This window comes from Anomalospiza imberbis, chromosome 4 (genome assembly GCF_031753505.1).
Source record: "Anomalospiza imberbis isolate Cuckoo-Finch-1a 21T00152 chromosome 4, ASM3175350v1, whole genome shotgun sequence".
NCBI classification, from domain to species: domain Eukaryota; kingdom Metazoa; phylum Chordata; class Aves; order Passeriformes; family Viduidae; genus Anomalospiza; species Anomalospiza imberbis.
In genome coordinates, this window is record NC_089684.1 from 18,965,895 (window position 1) to 18,986,706 (window position 20,812).

General features: G+C 45.7%; 3 protein-coding genes and 1 long non-coding RNA gene across 11 annotated transcripts in view; 2 read left to right on the plus strand and 2 right to left on the minus strand.

Annotated features, from left to right (window-relative positions):
- The window catches only part of YTHDC1 (YTH N6-methyladenosine RNA binding protein C1), a 29,485-nt gene extending 20,750 nt beyond the window's left edge, over window positions 1–8,735 (plus strand). For both annotated transcript variants that reach the window (XM_068187351.1, XM_068187352.1), the window contains one exon: window positions 8,524–8,735. In XM_068187351.1, the coding sequence (XP_068043452.1) occupies window positions 8,524–8,663 (140 nt within the window). In that variant the 3' untranslated portion in view covers window positions 8,664–8,735. The remainder of the gene's footprint in view (window positions 1–8,523) is intronic.
- LOC137472331 (UDP-glucuronosyltransferase 2A2-like) lies at window positions 1,513–20,765 on the minus strand. 7 transcript variants are annotated; one of them, XM_068187363.1, is made up of 8 exons: window positions 17,981–18,077; window positions 13,501–14,395; window positions 11,113–11,745; window positions 7,003–7,151; window positions 5,613–5,744; window positions 5,124–5,211; window positions 4,287–4,506; window positions 1,513–3,093 (listed from the first exon to the last, which is right to left on the minus strand). In XM_068187363.1, exons 2-8 carry the CDS (start codon window positions 14,234–14,236, stop codon window positions 2,817–2,819), a joined length of 2,235 nt encoding a protein of 744 aa, XP_068043464.1. In that variant the 5' UTR covers window positions 14,237–14,395; window positions 17,981–18,077; the 3' UTR covers window positions 1,513–2,816. The 7 variants fall into 7 exon arrangements, with proteins under 7 accessions (XP_068043464.1, XP_068043459.1, XP_068043458.1 ...); XM_068187358.1 differs by lacking the exons at window positions 11,113–11,745; window positions 17,981–18,077 and adding an exon at window positions 20,685–20,765; XM_068187357.1 differs by lacking the exon at window positions 11,113–11,745 and having other exon boundaries at window positions 17,974–18,122.
- Window positions 11,364–12,190, plus strand: LOC137472335 (uncharacterized). The gene is made up of 2 exons (XR_010998117.1): window positions 11,364–11,503; window positions 12,001–12,190. It is a non-coding gene; the product is annotated as an uncharacterized lncRNA (long non-coding RNA).
- On the minus strand, window positions 18,442–20,204 carry LOC137472333 (sulfotransferase 1B1-like). The gene is made up of 7 exons (XM_068187365.1): window positions 20,029–20,204; window positions 19,675–19,803; window positions 19,488–19,585; window positions 19,182–19,308; window positions 19,010–19,104; window positions 18,754–18,934; window positions 18,442–18,670 (listed from the first exon to the last, which is right to left on the minus strand). The coding sequence occupies exons 1-7, from the start codon at window positions 20,174–20,176 to the stop codon at window positions 18,558–18,560; spliced, it is 891 nt and encodes a 296-aa protein (XP_068043466.1). The 5' UTR covers window positions 20,177–20,204; the 3' UTR covers window positions 18,442–18,557.
- Window positions 20,766–20,812: the final 47 nt, after the last annotated feature.

The following is a 20,812-nucleotide window of genomic DNA, read 5'->3' on the forward strand; positions in this document are numbered from 1 at the left end:
AGGACAAGGACTGTTGATATAAAAGGTAATTGCATTTGTGTTTCCATAGTGAAGTAGCCAGTAACTCCTGCAGCTCATCAGAGTTATTAAGGCCCCACATGTTCACCTTAATCATATGATCTTCAAGCTGTTGAGAAGCTGTCCTCAGCCACAACGTACCTGTCTCAGGAATGTGTTAGACCTGCAAGATCCAGAGTCTGCACATACTTTCTTTGTAGTGATCACTTGTTATTTCTCTTAAATAAGAAATATTTTCCTGAATGCCAATGGTAAAACTGTGAGGGGAAGAAAAAATTAAAACTTGTAGTGAAAGTTCTTCAGTTTATCCAGAAATTTCCAACTTTCCAAAACTTGTAAGAGTAGCACTGCTTTGGTGGACTTAAACTTCCTTCAATGTCTTCTCATGTAAAAAATCCAGCCTGTGCTTTAAACACCTTCAGCTCCACCCTGCTGGGTGCTGCAGCTATTTTTATAAAAGGCAGTATAGGACTGGCCACTGTGTGGCATTTGTGGAAATGTGGTTTTTTGATCTGGCAATAATTCATGCTCTGTTTATTTTAGTCTACAGTCACAGTAAACATCTACATGTATTAAACAAAAAGTTAGACCTCCAATGTACAAGTATGTTTGGATTCTTTAAGAAGTACTAGAGGCTGAATATGTGTTTGGGTTTCTCAACACAGTTTATTGTGCACAGAGAGGTAATGCCTGTTAGCTGGAGGATTAGATCAGTCTGTCAGATTTAGAATACATTCTATGTGTAATTGGAGAAATGCATCACAGACCACCCTCATACTTTGATATCTTCCTCTGCATTATATACAGACTGTAAAATTAAGAGGGGATTTTGGTTTTGGTTGAGCTTTTTTGTTTGGGTTGGTTGTTTGTTTGTTTTACTTTTTAAATTCAGTACTAGATAAGCCAAATTACTCTGAGTAGGTTACAGAAATGAAGCACCTCCTTACAGGGACTGTGGAGCATTTTGTCCAGCTTTTCCCATCTATTCTGTTTCCAGTGTCCTTTGTTAGCCCTGTCTGACCAATACCTGTGCAGCACGCTGGGAGGCTTGCTGGCCTTCTGGCATCTGAACTGACATTTCAGCAACTGGGTCACAGGGGCTCATGGTGACCCAGCTTGGTGGAGCTGTGCCTAGGGACCCACCCAGCCCTCTGAACAGTTACAGCAACCCCTTTCTGATCTAGGGCCTTAGTGTCACACAGTTCCCCTTTCTATTCACTGTGCAAATTCCTGGTAATGATCCCATCATGACAACAGGAACAGTATACCAAAAACTGCCCTGAGAGCCTTCTTATAACCCCTCTATAGTTTGGAAACAGTTGAGCTTTTGTACATGTTGGGGTATGAAGAAGTTTAAGCAGATGTTGAAACATGACAATGCTAATAAAAAAAAGTTGATGTGGCATAAGGAATTTTATTATGTAAACAAATAATCATGTTTTGTTTTAAAACAATTCCAGAGTATTTAAAAATATCAGTTAAAATTCGAGCTAGTTTTCTCTTGAGTAAGCTGGCACAGCAATGAAATGACCTTACCTGGAACAGGAGGCCTGGACTAACAGCATTTTACAGGCATCTTTAACACCTGAAGAGGTACTACATTTACTGCCACTCTTATCTGACCCAAGTGCAGCACTATTTTCTCTCCAGTTTTTCAGGCAAGGCAAGCGGCTATTGCACCGTTCCCACATGGAATATTACTTCTTTGCAAGTTCCCTCTCTAGAGGTTTTCCATGCAATTAGCATGGCTCAGAGGCATTTGGGAGTTAAGATGGGCAACTTCCTCACAGAGGTGGTTTTCACACCCCTGCAGTGTTGCAGTTAGAATGATGCAACAGTAGGAATTCCTGACGGAATGGGAAAGAGAAATGGTTCCCGGAAAGTAATGTTTATGGTGGTTTTAGGATTCTAATCTCCCCTCAGCCCCCAAGCAGTCAGTGCATTTGCAACTTGCAGCTCCCAGTTTTCATGATCATGGCCCTTCATATGGGTGCTTTTTAGGAGCCCATGATCTTGGATTCACTGTCCAGTCTGGAGAGAGTTTTTCTGACAGGAGAGGAGGCATTTTGGTTGTGAATCAGTGATCAAGCCTGCAGGACACTAGAAGAGAGTGTAGCAGCCTGAACTGCTACAAGTAAAGTCCAGGATAAAGAAGCAGAAAGGGCCTTTGCATGGTATCCACAGATGTTTAATGCAGCCACGTGGTGAGATGTTCAGAGTTCCCCCAGCACACACGTCTCAGCTCTCTCCACCCTGTCTGGAGGGGTCTCAGGGCAGTACAAAGACATGGGCCAATCAGGCAATAGGGAGGGAATGGCTCAGGGACATAGGACCAGTCATAGGAACAGGGGAAGGAGCCAATGGGGTTTTAACAGCTTTGAGGGAAGCTTCTTGTGTCTCCTTAACTTAGGGGATGCCCCCCAGGGTCCTCACAGGAGAGGACAGACTTAGGATAAGGAGCCTAGTTGTAGACCCACAGGGCAAGGCTGAATTTATGAAATAGACCAAAATATCTGAAATATTTGAAAACCTAGAGCAACAATTATCATATGGCAAGGACCATGTGTGATCAGCTACCATGGCCCCAGGGGACAAAGCAACTATAATTCAATTTTATTTAGACCAGAAGGAATTTACTGGCTAAGCAAGCAGCTCTGCACCACAACAGCTTTGTTGTGGTGCATTCATGATATGCCCAGCTTAAAGCATATCCCAATAAACTTGTTCACCAAAGAATGTACATAAATGCCTTGTTGAATCAGCCTAGGAGAAGAAAAGTGCTGATGGGAACAAGGTGTCTATTCTTTCTTCCTCTTTGCAATCCTGCCACATCTTCTACAGCAACATAGGCAGCACTTGAAAAGAATGAAGACAATTGTGGCTGTACAGGTGAACAAGAATGCCAGGACATCCAGGGAGTGGTACTGGTACCAGGTGAGATGGTGAGCAGCTGGTCTCAAGTGCTTTGCTCCTTTGTGACGCATGACAAATTCAATCCAGAAGACAGCTCTGTCCAGAGGCTTAACAGGCTGGTCATGCTGTATCTTGGATAACTTTAGAGCATTTTCCTTATAGCTGAGAAAAAAAAAAAAAAGAAACCAAAGAGATTTTTCACTTTTTTCTGAAATAAACCATTTAGCACCTGGCAGTGCTCTTGAGGAAGGTAGACAGCCCTGCTTTTACTTTCATCAATCTTATGTAAATATATTTGAAACTGGTCCAGTTCATTCCTATATGCATAAAATTGGGTTAAGAACAGTAATAGAGAAAGCCAATATTTTGAAAAAAAAAAGTTACTCAAAATTATTCCAGATACTCCTTTAAAAAAAAAACAACATGGAAGCATTTGCAGCATTTCTGTTCCGATATAATAGAGTGTGATGATTTAGGCTGGGATAGAGTTAACATTCTTCATAGTAGCTGGTGTGGGCTATTTTTTGGATTTGTGCTGGAAGCAGGGATGTTTTCCTTACTGCTGAGCTTATACTGAGACAAGGTATTTTCTGTCTCTCACATCACCCCACCAGCGGGGAAGCTGGGGCTGCACAAGGAACTGGGAGGGGGCACAGCAAGTAAAGCTGATCCCAACTGACCTAAGGGGATTTCAGACCCTTTGGTGTCATGCTCCTGTACCAGCTGCCATCCAGGTTGTTACAGATCACCTCCACCATGGCTGACTCCCTCAGATACTAGATATGTCCATCAGTGCTGGTCCATTTGCTTCAGGAATTTGCAGGTTCTTACTTCAGAACATCTGTCCTTCACAATGGCTGGGAGTTGCTGCTAAAGATTGAGGATTTCTGCATTTTTCCAATCCCTTTGTATGTGGTCATATCCTTTGCAAGGGATCCCAGCTGCTGGGGTTCCTTCTCCTCTAAGTCCTGACTGAGAGGTACAGAAACCTAAGAATACTGCTAAGTCAGGGATAGGTGAAAAAACTGTTATGACTACAGGTAGCTAAGACCTAATAAAACTAGAATTAGGTCCTCCAGAGGATTTACACTAGCAGAGAACTCTCAAAAGCTCCTCTGAACTTTCCAAGAACTATTTTTCTCAAAGCACTCAGAAAATGCCATATAAGGAAAATCAAATTACTGATCTCTTCTTTTTGAGAAATGCTTATTCTCAGAAAGGAAAGATGGTTTTCATCTGAAATCCGAACTTCAGCTACTCTGCATTTTCCACTCCCAGAAGAGCCAGCAGAATTTCTCACATGAGCAGCCCAGGATTTTAATAACCTCAGCCTGTAAGGCAGAAACAAAACTCACGTGGAATTGTAAATGACTGTGTTCAGTGCATCAACCAAGTCCTGTGTCTTCATTGTGTTGAAATCCACCTGAACTGCAGCTCCTTTTGCTACCATGTGAGCAAGGTTGTCATGCTGGTCAGCAAACATGGGAATCCCAACCATTGGGATCCCGTGGTAGATGGCTTCATAGAGCCCATTGGTCCCACCATGTGTAATAAAGGCCTTTGTCAAGGGATGGCCTGGAACAGAGGAGGAGAGGGGCATGTTACAGCAGCTGTGGCAGATTGCATTCACTGGGATGTGAACACAGCATAGAGGGGCCAATGCACTGCTAGAGAAGGGAACAGCCCTGACCTCTGGACCAGGAGCAGAGCTTACATGCATAACTTTCACACAGTCATAATTATTTTAACACAACATGTGAATCAGCACGTCCTTCCAGACTACCCCACAGTTACTTTAGCCCTCCCACTATTGTGCACTTGTAGTTTTTACACAGTATCAGAGTCAGAACAGCCCCATGCTTCAGCCTTGCTTAGGTCAAGCATTTTGAAAAATAAGTCCTGGAGATGAACTGCAGAGGCCAAATCCAGCTCCAGAGTACATCTCTACTTTGGTATTTACTTCTGCCTACAGGTGCTTTTGAGCCTTTCAGACAATTGCCATCAAGCTCTCTAAGTCACAGCCTTTTAGGAAAAAAAGGCTCCCAAGAGCAAGGCTCTACAGCTTAAGCTGTGAAACTAAGTGTATCCACAAGTGTTACATGGTTCCGCCCAGAATTAACCATTCTAGTGGAAAAACAAAAGGAAACCGTTTTTCTAAGCGTGCAGTCCATCCCAAATAGAATCAGTCTTACCAAGTAGGTCATTTTGTGGTATCCAGTCAAAAATCCTGGTGTTGGAGCCCAAAGTTTCTGGTTTTTTCCCTTTGTACCGCCAGAGGACCTTGAACAAAGGAAGAATAAGATAAACATTGTGCATGTGATATGCCTTTCTGTATTACATGTAATTTAGAGCTTTATCTCAAACCCATAGAGTTCCCAGAATTTAGATAGCTTTGGCTGCAGTTGAACTCTTTGATTGGTTATTATGTGCTAATTATAAAAAAGTGCATCAAGTGATTTTTGTATTTTGGCCTGTAGACACACCTCCATGTAATTTGGTTTAGAGGAGGTGAAACACCAAAACTCCCCATGAAGAAACTCAGCAGTGTGTCTCTCTAAGAGGGCACAGCTTCCTGGCTGTATCATATCCAGCAGGGATGCAGGTAAAGAACAGGCCACTCCAAACATAAAAGGGAGTGAAAAAAACAAGGCAACTTGTTTGAGGCTTGAAAAGAAATTCACCTTTTGTGGAAGCTGGCTGAGGGCTTTGGCAATCACATTACTTTTTTCATCACTTAGGCTGTGCACCATTGACCCAAGAGTGAATACGATGACACCATGTTCCCCTGAGCTGTGAACAAATTCTTCCATTTCCTAGAAGAGGCAGAAAACATACCAGGGGTAATTACACAATGCAGATTACACAGATTTCTGTGAATAGAGATCATAACCTTTTCAGCTTATTAAGGAAATGATGGTGGTGTGAGCACCTTCTGACAGAAGGGCTTGACAAAGACAGACCTGGCCCTGTGGAAAACAGTTTCTCCCAAACAAGGAGCAGGACAAGTTGAGACAGGTGACAGCTGCTTTGTCTTTTTGAAAGCAAGTTTCAGGATTCATTTCAAGCAGCAGGAATGAATCCTGGCATTATCATGAGCAGGCCATACATACTCTGTGACACTCTCCTTAGCATGGTCATGGTTCTGGATTTTACTGAAACAAGTACTTTGTATCGCATAGCTCTGCTGAAACCTAAGAGGGTGTTTTAGCATCCTGATCACAGATTGACCAAGTTGGTGCTGTCACTTTGCTAGTCAGTCAGTTCTCATTTCTTACAACGCACCACATTGCTCAAAACATTTTCTACAAATCAGACCAAAAGGTTTTCCTGTTCCTTTTATTAGTTAGTACCATGTGAACTGGAGCAGTTACATGCAGAAGAGAATGGTTATCCATTTTCCCCAAGCTCAACCCATGCTACAGGGGATTGGGAAGAGAGTTAGAAGGTTTCTTTTAATAGACAACTTGCACTGAAGGTGGCCTATATCTTCCAAGGCTCCTACAGGAATAATAATCTATACTAGAGCTCGTCATGTTGTCATCTTCAGTATTTGGGAGTTTAAAATTCTACCTGAATATTGCAATTCACAGAGAGCATAGGCTGGAGATACTCAGTGCTTTATTCCCTTTAAGCTGTCTTAAACTAAGGTACAATAGAAAAAGTGTTTATCACTCATCTATTTCTGCAAGTTTTGACCCCGTTCTACCTAAAGAATTTGTCTTGTCACAGTGCCTTCTGGCACCAGGTATTTCAATGTTATCATGGGCTGCATGTCTGTGTCTTAGAATTAAGTATTACATGTAAGCACCCTGAGGTAGCACCTATTTTTTCCTAAAACAGACACTGTATTACACCATGCTGACATCAGCTATCATCTTTTAAGACAACAGTCTGAAAACTAGACCTCAGTTTGGACAAGTATGGATGGATACTAAATAGTTCCTTGCTCCCCAGCAGCACCAGAGAATCTTCTTTAAGAATGAGCTTTCCCAGGACAGGGATTGTGTGGTTATCAGGGAGAGCAACAGTCTTTGTAACAAACCAGCCAACAGAAAAACTAGGTTGGGATACCTTTGGTAATGGTTTTGCAGGCTTGCAATGAAGTCCTCCAACAAACTCAAAGTTGGGCAGGAAAGGGCGTGGAAATTCAAAATCCCAGTACGTTCTGATTAACCAAATCTCTGCTTTCCCCATCGTCTCACACAGGGTTGTGGGCCTTCCTGTGGACAAGGTACAAGAGGTTTACAACATGCACGGGAGTGACCTTGTTTGCTCTGGATTGTGAAACAGGAGCCTTACCTTTGTCTTTTGGCACTCCCAATCAGCATAGTTTATCAAACCATGCATAAAATGAAATCATCAACAAATCTGGATCTATTCCTTGCCCTGTCCTGTGCTCAGCTTTAGCAGGTGGCCATGAGCACAAGGTACAATCCTTAAAAGGATTTTGAACCTTCATGATTACTTTAGAGAAATACAAGTGAGAAGCATTTAGTATCTGATATAGAAGTGTAATTCTTGTACTGCTAAATTATTACCTGAGCTTGTAGTAAAAACACAGAGAACATGTGGGAAAGAGAACAATCACAGAAAATTTAGTTCGAAATAAAAAATGAATTAATCATAAAGTGATGATCACCTGTCAGGGAGGAGAAAAGTTTTTAAACAAAGTTCTGTAGCATTTTTCAAATGGTGACTCATTTATTGGTTGCTCAGACAACAAAAAGACACAGGTACAGACATCTAGTATTCTCGAGGACTGGGTCAGCTGCTTCTGACCCACATTGGGAAAAATTGGCCAACTCCAGAGATATTTTTAATGTAATTTTATGCAAAATCCCATATTTCTAGAAATCCATCTGAAAAAAATCTAATGGTAATCTGATGGTTTATAGTTTACCATTTGGGAAAATATTTATTCTTAGGAACATGTTACAAGTTTTTTTTGCATTATTTTCTCCACAAAGTGAAACGGGGGAGTAAAAGGGTTAGAAGTATTGATAAATAGTTTTCCAAAACCAGCCTAATGCAAACAGGAATTAAGCTAAATAAGCAGCAAGATAAAAATTATCTGTAAGGCATCTTCTTACACTACTTGATCAGTATAATAATCTACACCAATAATTTCTTCTTTATATTTAAATTAAAGAGCAATGAGTCAGTTACAAAGTTGCTGAAGTGAAAATTAAGTTTGCATTACAAGTAGAGTGATAGAAAGGTGTAATTAAATCTTTATGTGGTATTAAAAAATTAAATCCAGCAAAGAGGGATTAGTTTTCAGAGCACAAAGGCATTCTTTGCAAATGCACAAAAAGATTGGTCAGCAACAGAAGAGATGCCCTTGTGTTGCTGTTCACTCATTATCTGCCTAAACTTAGATACCCTGGACAAGATTCAAAGTCCTTCGAACTAAAAGGAACTCTTTGTTAAATGTTGAATCATGCCTGAGTTGTACTATGTTAGAGCAAAATTTTCAGGTATGTATGTAGTTTAAGGAGACTATTTCAAACTCTGAATGGTGGATGAAAGGGAAAGGTGACAGCATTTATTGTTGAGAATCTGAACTCAAACTCAGCATCTTGCACTATACAGAGTTGCAAGATACTTCAGGATTGCCACCTCTGCTGGCCTTTGAGAAAGAGTATTTTGAGACAACAGCATGGTGGTCCCAAAGCATTCAAAAGGCACAACCTATGCAAGAAAAGAAACCACTGAACGGCTGCCTTACCTAAGACATTACTGTAGTACCCATCCCATTCATCTCGCCAAAACTTCATGAAAAATAAATCCGTGAAAATGTAAAAGAGGTAGTTCTGTAGTCTTTCCATAAAGGACATCTGGTGTGTCAGCCCCATTGTGCTAGCAGGCACATAGGAAGGTGGGGACGGGAGCCCACCGCACAGCCGCTCTACCACATTCCCATCAGAGAAGCGGAAGCTGTAGACAAAAGGGATCTCTAGGATTTCGGCTACAAGCTCCCCACCTACAGACAGGGGGTCAGCGATCAGAACATCAAACTTGGCCTGCTGCAGCTTTGCTATCAGGTGAGAGTTCATCACCAAGGTGTCACAGATCTGCTTTGACATATTGGTAAAGACCTCCAGTTGCTCTTTCATGGTCCACATTATCTCCCAGGGGAAGAGATTGGAGGCTTCATTCATCCAGAAATTGAGGAAGTCCTCCATGGTGGCATCCAGGGTCTCCTGGCTAAAGGGGACTTGCAGGACCTCAAAAGTGAAAGGGGAGGAGGTGTCCTGGTAGTTGATGAGCAGATTGCTTGAGGGCACCAGCACAGTCACTTCATGACCCTGGAGAACGAGCTCTTGCAGAAGCACTTTCATATTGATCCAGTGACTGGCATCGGTGGGCCAGACCACCACCCTCCCACAAAAACCAGTGCTGCAGCAGCATGTGTAGGCCCACAGCAGCCAGGGGAACTTTGACCCCAACATCTCAGCATTCCACGTACAACTCTGGTCTGACTGAACTGGAAGCAATTCACGATTTCACTGTGCAAATATTTTAGATTCAACCAATTAAAAGTGGCATTTGTCTGGTGAGTAGACTGGCAAACGTGACAAGATTGGCAAACGTGGCAAGAAGGAATGTCGTAACACAAAACAACACTTGTGGGAGGGCTGGGCAAGCAGCAAATCCCATTCTGGAGTGTCCTGCAGGGCCACAGCTGATCTCAAAATCACAGCAGCTCCTATCTGCTCACCACAGAGTGCATTTTGCAGCATGTGAAGACTAGAAGCCTTTTCCCTGTGTTGTGGTTTAATCTTGATAGGCAGCTAGGCACCACAGAGCCTCTGAATCTCCCACAGTAGGAGGAGAAAAGGAAGGGCAAAAGTTAGAAAATTCATGGATAGAGACTGAGACAACTTAAAAAAAAAAAAAGAAAGGAAAAAAATAAAAGAGCAAGAAAAGCAAGTGCTGCAAAAAGAACAGTTGCTTACTACCAGCCAATGCCCAGTGAGTCCCTGGGAAACAGCAACCCTGACAAATTTCTTCTCCATATCTTTTATTTTGCTGAGCACAAAATCATTGTGGGCTGGGGTATCCCTTGGGTGAGTCGGGGTCAGCTGTCCCAGCTGTGTCCCCTCCCAACTTCTTGTGCATCTCTAGCCGCCTTGCTGGTGAGGTGGGCTGAGAGGCAGAAAAGGTCCTGACATTCTGTAAGCACTGCTCAGCAGTAATTAAAACATCCCTGTGTTATCAAAGCTTTTCAGCACAAATCTATCATGCAGCCCATGCAAGCTAACAAAACAAGTATTGCCCATGAAGCCTTAAATGCTAAAGACTGCAGTTTTCACAATAAAAAAGACACCACAAGATCCAAACACCTCTGAGACTTACACAACAGACACCAAACCATGCTTCAGCCAGCATAAGATTTTCTAGTCTCGGTCATCATAACATGATAAGCAACACAAACACATAGCTAGGTACTCTGAGAGTGGGATGCCTTAACAACTTAGCTCTCTCAGCAGAATTACACCTTCCTAGTGAAATATAAACAAAAACACTTTAAAGTCTCATATTGAAATACCCATTTTATCTCCCCACCAGCAATGCATATGTTTGGCCTGTTTCCTTTTAAGCATCACCTAAAACAAAAATAGGAAAACAATTATACAATTTTTTTTTTCATTAAAAACCACTTACAAATAAATATAACTATAATCTAATAGTTTTTATACACTTTCAGAAAAGCAAAGAACCATGTCTCTGCAGAGGGCCTTTTATGACTGTGAGTTTAAAGACTTTAAAGGTCCAGAGGAAGATATTGTCTCTAATTTTGAGACAAGGTAGCAAGTAAGAAGTGTGCTGTGTGAGAAAAAGTACTAGTGTTTGTTGGGTATATAGTATTTTACTGGTCTTAGTGTTTGTCATGATTAATCTATGAATATGACTAATGAGCCCTGTTTCAAGTGCTTTAGCACCGTTTTACATATCCTGGAAGTAATTGTACAGACTTAGCTCTACCACTGTAACAGGTCAGGATTAACAGGCAGTGTTTGTACTTGCCTGGATTGCTTGACTTGATGCAGGAATTTTGAAGGAAGGAGAGTGAATTTGGGGCTGTCTTGCTCCTGATTTGTGCCTTAACCTCTCATCTCTGGGCGTTTACTCTTGTGTGTATAGCAGATGTAATTTCTGGAAAGAGAGCAGCCTTACCTAAAACTTCACTGTAATACTGATCCCAGCTTGTCCAGAGAACATAATGAAACACAAAATCATGCAGAGCGTAGCCGAGGATGTTTTTTAGCCTTTGCCAGAAGGTCATCCTATCTGTTAGGCTGGTTAGGGTGGTTGGTACGTAGGAAGGAGGTGCTGGGAGTGTTCCACAGAGCCGCTCCACCGTGTTGCCCATGGAGAACCGGAACGTATACACAAAAGGGATACCCAGCTTCTCAGCAACCAGCTCCCCACTGGGAAATAGTGGGTCTACCAAAAGGACATCAAAGGCAGATGCCCTCAGTCTTTCCATCAGGGCCTCATTCTTCACAACTCCATCACAAATGATTTTGGTTATGTTCTTCATCTGCAATACCATTTGAACTATCTTGTAAGTACTTTTCCAGATAGGTAGCTCTCTCTCCTCATTAAAAAAAAAATAAAACAATTTATCCATAAAGTCAGTCATCTCCTTTTTGGTGATTGGCACCTCAATCACCTCAAACTGAAAGGGTGAGGGCTGGGTGGGATTGACGATGAGGAAGCACGAAGGCAGCAGCACAGTCACCTTGTGGCCCCGCGCCACAAGCTCCTGTAGTATGTGCTCCATGTTCAGCCAGTGGCTGTTGTCAGCTGGCCAGACCAACACCTTCTCCCCGGACCCCCAGCCCAACACAGCCAGCAGCAACAGCACTGCCACCTCCTTCCCTGCCATAGCCTGCCCTGTGTGGTAATGCCCCCGTGGCCTCCCTTCGCTGGGAGCAGTGGCACTCCTGAACTGGGCTGGGCATGCATGACACTGCCTTGATCCTGAAGGCAGGGAGCCAAAGGTAGGTGGTGTGAAATCCTGTACTGGATAATAGCATGTTTAATATCTTGTTTTCCTAGGGCACAAAAAAGGTGACTGGCACCAGCTGGCACCCTCTGGTAGTAAACAGCTTGCTGAAGCTGGAGGATGTGATTCCTCTGGAGCAGCAGAGAGGGCTGTCAGCCCTGGGGGGCTCAGTCCAGCAAGGATTGTATCCTGTTGGTAATCCCGTTCCTCCTGCCCATTTAACTACAGGTTCTGTGTTACTTGTTTGGTAGAAGACGTGACTTTTTCATTCTTCTGGCTCTTTGAAACACAGCTGGGTAGGCAGCAAAGATGTTCACTGACAGTGTGGCCAACTTTTTGCTTTTATAAAGCCACTAAGCATTCATTTAGAGCACACTTAAAGTGTTGATCCAGGGCTGCAGCCCAAGAGTTGCATCTCAAATGCATGAAACTACACAGCAAATTACTCTAGTATCAGAGTAAGACTGTCCTCATGTGGACTTGCCTCTTGCAGAGCACTGTGGGAGACCGGGAGGGGATAGTGCAGGCTTCCTGCCTGCCACTAAGAGTTAATTATTCACTATAAATTGAACCAGAAAATCCATTAAACACTTTAATTTATATGGTCCCTCCTGATGGCAGTTAAGAAATACTGTAAGTTCTCTTTTCTGTGTCATTATTACAGGGTTTCTGCCTAGTGCTGTTACACAATGGTTTCCTAATGTTGTCATCCAGGGCTTTTGGTATGGTTTCCATGCTGCCTAGACACCCTTTCTGGGACAAAAAATTGTGGGTCATGGAAACAGCTGGACTGTGAGGAGCCAAACTGAGATACCTCATGTACTGTACACAAGACACCAGCTTGGCATATTTGTGGAGTCTTGCATCAGGCAGGTATTTGCAGGCAATTGAACCCTGAGAGATTTGCAAGAGGTCTTTTTGAAGAGCTCAGTGGGAGGGTAGTAGAAATTATATGTGATTAATAATAAGTATTTTTTCTACCTGATCACTCAAAACAGTCCAGAAGAAAAGCCTGCAGAGACGGGTTTGTTGTTTTCAGTTTGCTTTGTGGGTAGGAGGGTATGTTCTAAATAAAACTTATTTTGTGCAGAGAGAATTGGTTTTATATGACCAGTGACATAAGTAAAGTCTCTATAACAAAGCCACAATGCACTTAAATATTGCTGCTGAGGGTGACAAGGCTGGCTTGTAATTCACCAGCTCTCCCCTCCTTGTTATGGTCCTCCAGATGACGAAAATGGCTCTGTTCTTGGCTGCTTTCTGTGCAAGCAGTCACCCTTGTGAGCACCCTGTATGGTGTAGGAGTCATATCAAACTCCACACTACAATTATGACAAAAGTCAAATGCATCAATTGGGATGACCCTGATCCTGTCTCTATGCAATGGCATAGCAGCACAGCACCCTGACTGCTTGTGGGTCAGCCCCTTTTTAGGGACATAATGACAAACTCTTGCTGACCTCTCTCTTGACTTTGCGACCCTGATGGGTTCCTAGCTCTGCAGGTCATAAGGACAGACTATATAACGAGAAGTGAAGTATGAGAAGGCTTACCTAAGACCTTGCTGTAGTAGTTATCCCAATGTCCCCAGTAGCTCCGGAAAACATAATCTTGAAGGTGGTAAGACACAAAGTTTTTTACTCTCTCCCCAAAAGACATGCGGTCAGTGAGCTCAGACAGGGCTGCAGGTGTGTAGGATGGTGGGGCTGGGATCTTGCCACAATGCCTTTCCAGAGTGAAGGCTGGGGAGAAACGTAGCGAGTAGACAAAGGGAATGCCCAGCTTGAGAGCCAGGAGTTCCCCACAGGGGGTCACGGCATCTGACAGCAGCAAGTCAAAGCCAGACCCCTGCAGACGAGCCATCATCTCTTGATTGGTCAGCACTGCGTCACACATCATCTTGTTCATCTTCTGCCAGCCTACAGACAGTCTTCCCAACTCCTTGTAAAACTGCCAGAAGGTCAAGATGGTTGGCCTATTGTTGAGCCATAGATCCACTATGTCATTAAGCAGGGTCTCAGGTAAATCTTTCTCGAAGGGCACATTATAGATCTCAAACTTCTCCGTAGTCTTAGGCCTGGGTTCAATGAAGAGGGTAGCGTTGGATACCAGGATGATAAAGCTGTGCCCACGGCGGATGAGTTCCTGTACCATTACATTCATGTTCAGCCAGTGGCTGCCTTCTGTTGGCCAAACCAGTATCTTCCCACAGAAGACAGGACCTAGAAAAGCAACCTGAAAAAGAAGCAGCTGGAGGAGTTTCTTTGAGCTGGTTGTTTTCATGGCCATGGCAGAGTCAATGGCTAGATAGTCTGGGAATTTTCCCTTCCAGTTGGGAGTTCTGCACCTCTGTGTTGTGTTTGATGGCTCCTTACTGGCACTCTTAGCAGAAGTGAGACTTTGCTGTTGCACAGGTAGTGCCTTTATAACCTGTGTTTCGTCTGAGCTCTGAAAAAAAATATGTTTGGTGATTCATTTTTCCCTTTCTGCCTTCTACCCTGTTAGCTTCCCACTGAGGGAATTCTATTCTCCTGTTAGGAGAATGACAGCAATCCCCCCTGCTGGTCAAAGGGGGCAGTCCCCTGGATGCCAGCTCTGAGATTCAAACAAATCCCTTGCATTTTTTCCATGAAGTAGCGATGCCAGAGGCAGGCCAAGGAATAAGAGGCCATAGGGCTGACTTGGAAGTCATCCTTCTGCACAGTGAGATGCTAAAAGTGCTGATATTTCTTATGCTGAGAGAAGTCAATAGGTCCTTCCTTTGGTTGATGATAATGCTAATAATAACATGCAATTTGTTCTAATAGGTCACCGGTAGCTTCCAACTGCTCCCAGACAACAGTGGACAGTGAGTCCATTGTTACTACCCGTGACACATCACCACCAACCTAGTCATGTTGTGGGCTTAGTTCAGGTGTCTAAACATGGGTCTGGGCCTCTTATGGGCTCTAAAGGTGCTAAAGAGCAAAACCTGCATCATCTGGAATGGCTCTCACTTGGAAAGTTGTTCCTTGAATATAAACACCATGCCTGGAAGAAGTTCTTTAACCACCTGGAGCCAAAATGACAACTAAAACCCACACATACGATGATACACTTGATCCAACACAATTTGGAGAACAAATACCATGCAGCAAAAAGCCCTTACCTAGCAGAGTCTTCTGAGGTACATTGTGCTCTGAGTTGCAAGTGCAATATGCTACACCTGTTTGCTGCTTTTCCTTGCTGCTCCCCTCCTCTGTGCCCGGGCTGCTCCAGCAGGATTGGTTATCAGGCAGAAGGAGCTTAAGTAAGTTACTCTCTGAACTGGACTTTTCAAAAGGGGGAAGTAATAAAATACAACAAGGCATGTATTCTGTACTTATTCATTGCTTTGTTATGCTCTGGGAATTTAATGGTTGAGATGGTATTTCCCTTGCCAGGATATACTATAGTATTATTACAGAGCCAGGTTCTTAGGAAGACTGTGTATGCTAGAGATAAGAAATATGGTGTCTGACTGCTAAAAATACTTTTTACTTTAAAAAATATATTTTTTAATCCCTTTGGGGTCCCAGGAGGCAAAACAAAATTGTTTGTTACATAGTAGATATGTATATAAACTGTCAACAGGAACAGAGTGAATCTTGTGGTTTGTTTGCAGAGGTTTTCAAAAGTTGGTGCTGCCTGTATGAGTTTCCAAAAGTTGGTATGTTACCTGTGTTGGTTCTGTGGCACTTGATTCTGGAGATCAAGGCAAGTGTTTAATAACCTGACAATATAGGAATCTAAAGGTGCATTTCAAAGATTTTTAAGTATTGTCCATAATATTCAACAGGGATTTTTCTAAACCCTCAGGATCCAGGACTTTTATGCCAGGATGTTTCAACCACAATTTGGCCTCACAGCCAGGAATTTCACGACAGTCTCTTCACAGACCTTTGTATCCAGAGTAAGATTTTTTTTTTCCAGGCTAATTTAGCTTATTTTATGAAGTCCTATAAGAAACTTACAGATTTTCTAGCAACTATTGAAAGGCCATGTTCATATGGGCTAGAGCAGTTCATGGAATATCCTGAGCTGGAAGGGACCCACAAGGATCACTGAAGTCCAGCTCCTGGCCCTGCACAGGACAGCCCCAAGAATCACACCTTGTGCCTGAGAACATTGTTCAAATGCTTCTTGAACTCCCTCAGGCTTGGTGCTGTGACCACTTCCCTGGATAAAAATTTAGATGGGAACTTGTTTTTTTTTTTCCAACCACTTAGTATCAAATTCCTCCACAGCAAATGAGAGCAATTGCTAGGGAAACCAAAAAGTTAAAATTGTCTTGTTTCCATGGCCAGCTCTAAAGATGATACTCAGATTACTCAGATCAGAGAAGATAAGCATTTTGAGAGGATTAAAGTACAAAATCCAGCACATAAGAGAGAAGTGGGGCAGAAGAAAGTAGATGGTGTTAAGTGCCTGTATTTCACACATCTAACATTACTAACAGAAGTGCTGCAGACAGTGATGCAACCTCCAGCCTTGTTAAAAAACAACAGGCTTTTCAAGGCTAAGGCCCTCATGCAAAAGTTAGGCAATGCATACTGATATTTTCCACACATGGGTCTCTTCACCATTGTTCTGTCTGGCTGGTGGTTGCAGGGTGCATGGCACTTTGATTTCTAGGAAACCTCGAAGCCAGCCAGCACCTCAGAAATTCAGGGCCAGGGTGGAAAAGAAGATTTGCTGCCCTGAAGAAGCACCAAATGACTCTGTGCTTTCCCTTTCACTTAATGCAATAAAGCAGCTTCTGGTCTGAAAGCAGACTTAAAAGTCTTGACTAGCTTTTTTTTTCTTTTTGTGGAGAGGTGGGGGTGTTGGCAAGGGGAAGGGGGTACACTAGATTGGGAAAATTTCAAAGTTGGCTCATCCATACACGCAGAGATGACAGGATTGAGCAATTCTGTAAAGTCACGTGTGTGTGCTCAGTAAAAGCACATGTGCTTTGTAATCCCTGGGGTATAGGGAAACTCCAGCAAAAGTTAATGAGAGGAAATAGTCTCACCATGACCATCTCTCTTGAATAAATTGTATCTTTTTACCTCTGCACTGTTACTGCAGGATGAAAAAAACGGGCTGGGTTAATAGTGTTGCACTTGGATTTTTCTATTCAGTTTAAGATTCTACAAACTCTCTTCACTGCTGCTGTAATGCTGCAGGAGCACCTTGGCAGGTAAAAAACAGCAATCAGGGTGGCTGGCACAGGAGCCATTTCCACTCTGCAAAGCCAAAACATTATGGAAATGAGAGAAGGTTCAGGCCAAGCTTGGTGTGCCTGCTAGGAATCTGCATTGTTGGTGGAAGAATAGGTGCTACACCCTGTTGTCAGTGAGGAGCAACAGCAGACTTGCCCAAGCTCCCTGCAGATGTGGCACTCTCCTGTCTTGCCAGCATTTGTCCAGCCTCCCAGGGAAAGCTGTGTGCTATGGTGATGGGCAAATTTACAAATCCCATGGGTATGGACATGATGGGACTCATCTAATGCCTCACCAGCCCAAAAAGGAGGAATTGCTCTCTCCATTCCACCTTTTCATGAATGTTTGCTGTTCATGCTTCCGTGGCAAGCCTTTCCCTGTGACTTTCCCGGTCATCCTGCCAATCGTTTGTTTTAGTGGGAGAGTTTGCTGCAGGAAGGAGCTAGGCAAAGACCAGGCAGGCTACAATGGCCAGGGCAGCCTGGTCACCTGGCGCCATTCCTGCCCAGGGAGCAGCAGTGATAGCACCAGAGGGCACCGCGGCCATCACTGCACCCACTGCTGGGGACAGGGGTCCCAACTGCAGAGACAGGAGCACACTCAGAGCCCCAGCAAGGGCAGGGGGGCCAACAGCACGCCAGCATCACCCAGAGCAAGCACCTCTTCCCTTGCCTCAGCACCCCTTGGGAGCAGGGAACTGGATCCCTGGGGTTATTGCAGGAGACCCAAGAGCAGGGGAACGTTTAGGGGTGCTGATTGCACTCCAAAGTACCCCAAACCCACCACCCAGGACCCCCCCCTCACCTAAGACCTGTTGCTCTGCGCCGGGAGAGTGACGCCAGGATGGTGACACCAGGAGGGTGACAACGGGAGGGTGACAGCAGCAGATTTTAAGGGCAGAGAGAGAGAGGCAAGGGCAGTAATGTTTACCAATGCTGTGGCTGCAGAGAGGGAGGAGCGAGTGCAGGGAGAAACCGGCTACCACTGATCTGCAGACAGGGCCACAGAAGACATCTCCGGCCCCACCAGTACTGCTCTTCCCCACAGGTCCCAGGCCACATCCCAATGTGTGAGGGTGGGGAGGAATCCAACACCTTCCCCACATGCAGTTTTGCCGAAACCTTCTGCAATCCCATGAGCTGCTGCTGGCAATCCCCCCACCACAGAGGCTGAGGGGTGACACCTGCTTGTCCCCAGCCCAAGAAGAGGACAGCAGCCCTAGGGGGACAGCTGGGTTGGGATCAGCAGAGGTTTAGGACAGTGAGCACCCCATGGCAGTGTCAGGGAGCACATTTTATTTCTCTCCAGCAGTTCCAGGGGAGAGGAAGGAATGGCAGCAGTGCCATCACAGCACAGGGCAGATTTGGGGGGCGTCCGGCGGTGTCCCCTCAGATCTGACTGCGGAAGCACAGGTCGGTGCCTGACATCTTCTGCGCATAGTCCTGGTCAAAGCGCTCGTTCTGGGCCACGGTGAAGTGGTTCTTCCAGTCTCCGGTGGTGCCTGTAGCCGGGCGAGATGGGGCTCAGCAGGGGCCGGGACACACAGTCCCGCCAGGCCCGCCAGGCCCCCCTGCAGCCGCTCACCTTTGCGCATGAAGGGCGACACACTGTGGTCCATGAGGTCAGAGGGCACCTTGGTGTAGTTGGTTGCAGGGTTGTCCCGCATGGCCTCAAAGGACGTGTGTTGGGTGATGGTGTCCAGCGCCACCTCCGACAGCTTCTGGCCCAGGAACTGGGCCACCTTGGCAATCTCCCGGCGGAGGTCCTGTGCAACACAGCCCAACGCTCACCCCTCCTGCCATGCCCAGACCCCACGCCACCACCCACCCTGCCCCATCACCTCCTTCAAGTCCTCATAGAAGAGGTAGAGAATGGGGTGATCCTTCCTGCGCTCCCAGTAGCCCTTGACGTGGTTGTACCAGGAACCATATGCCACTGCATGGGGAGAGCAGCCAGTAGGTGACAGTCCCTTGCAGGGTCCTCTGCATGCACCCAGGGATGCCCTGTCCCACCTCTGCCAGCCATGAACTCCTCCAGATACTGGGCCCATGTCCCAGGGTGTGGCAGCAACTTGTTCATCAAATCAAAGTGGTAGTAGGAGACAGCCACGTCCTTGGCGTTGCGCCCCACATAGATCATCTGCAGATGGGCCATGGAGGTATGAGGGGCAATCCCAGGACCCCCAACGGTGAGGACGCTCCAGCTCTTAGAACTCCCATGAGCACTTAAGATGCTGGAGGGACCAGTGGGGAGTCCTGTCTTAGGGAAACAGGGCTGCTGCAATTCCCTCCAGGGCAGGGACAAGGGTTGGGTGTTACCTTGCAGCGGTTTTCCCAGAAGGATTTGGGCAGGATATGTGCTGGCAGATGGGTCTTCACCACACGGGGGGAGGGCATGGTGGCCAGCAGGTCTGTTCCTGGGGGATCCCAGAGCACTTCCTCAGTGGGCCCTTGGCCCTTGACCCTTGGGACTCAGCCCCTGTGGGGTGCCCCTGCACCTCACTACCTGCTGCCATCTTCCCAGGGGCAGAGAACTCCAGCATGGGCACTCTCTTGCTGATAATGTCCCGCTTGCACTTCCCAGGATCTCCGCCTTGCAGGATCATATCCACAATCTCGCTGACCCAGGTCGTTCCTGGGGAAATGAACCCATAAAGGGGAACAGCCAGGGCAGCATCAGGTGTCTTAGTGCTGACAATCCCTCAGAGTTCAACTAGATACCATGGGGGAAAAGGGAAATCCTACACAACTCTGTCCTGACAGCCCCTAAATGTGCTGCATACCCCCAGGCAGTGGGCCAGCTGAACAATATCCTTGCCCACCCACTACCAGTACATCTGGTTGTCTTGGGGATGCTCACCAGATTTGGGGAAGGTGACCACCACGATGTCCTCGGGTTGGCTCTGGAAGGTGTCAACCCGTTCCCAGTTGTGGGCAAAGGCATTGACCATGGGGATGCCGTGCACTGTGAGCCAGGGCTGACGTAGATAGGAGTCTGGATTGGCCATCCTGATGGGGACAGGGACATATGGCAGGGCTGGCTGATGAGGGGAGGCCCCCCCCACCCTCTTAGGGCGGCCACCAGCCAGGGCAGCCTGGTCACCTGGCACTGTGCCTGCTCAGGGAGCGGCAGTGATAGCACCAGAGCATAGACCAGAGGTCACCGCAGCCGTCACTGCACCCACCGCTGGGAACAGGGGTCCCAGCTGTGGGGACAGGAGCACACCTAGAGCCCCAGCAAGGACAAGGAGTGCCCACAGCATGCCAGCATCAACCAGACCTAGAGGACTAGACTAGAATAGCACCTCTTCCCTTGCCTCAGCACCCCTGGAGTGCAGGGAACTGGGTCCCTGGGGATTTTGCAGGTGACCCAAGAGCAGGGGAAGCTTTAGGGGTGCTGATTGCACACAAACCCAAAATGCCCCAAACCCACCACCCTGGACTCTGCAGCATGCAGCTCTGTGCGGCTGAGCATGGGCAGGGCACCCACAGGGCACCCCGGGACACCTGTCTCACCTAAGACCTGCTGTTCTGCGTCTGGAGAGTGACGCTGGGACGGTGACACCAGGAGGGTGACAGCAGAGGACAGGGAGATCCGGGGCCGCGCAGTGGTAATTGCGTGAAGGAGAAGGAAAGAGGCAGGG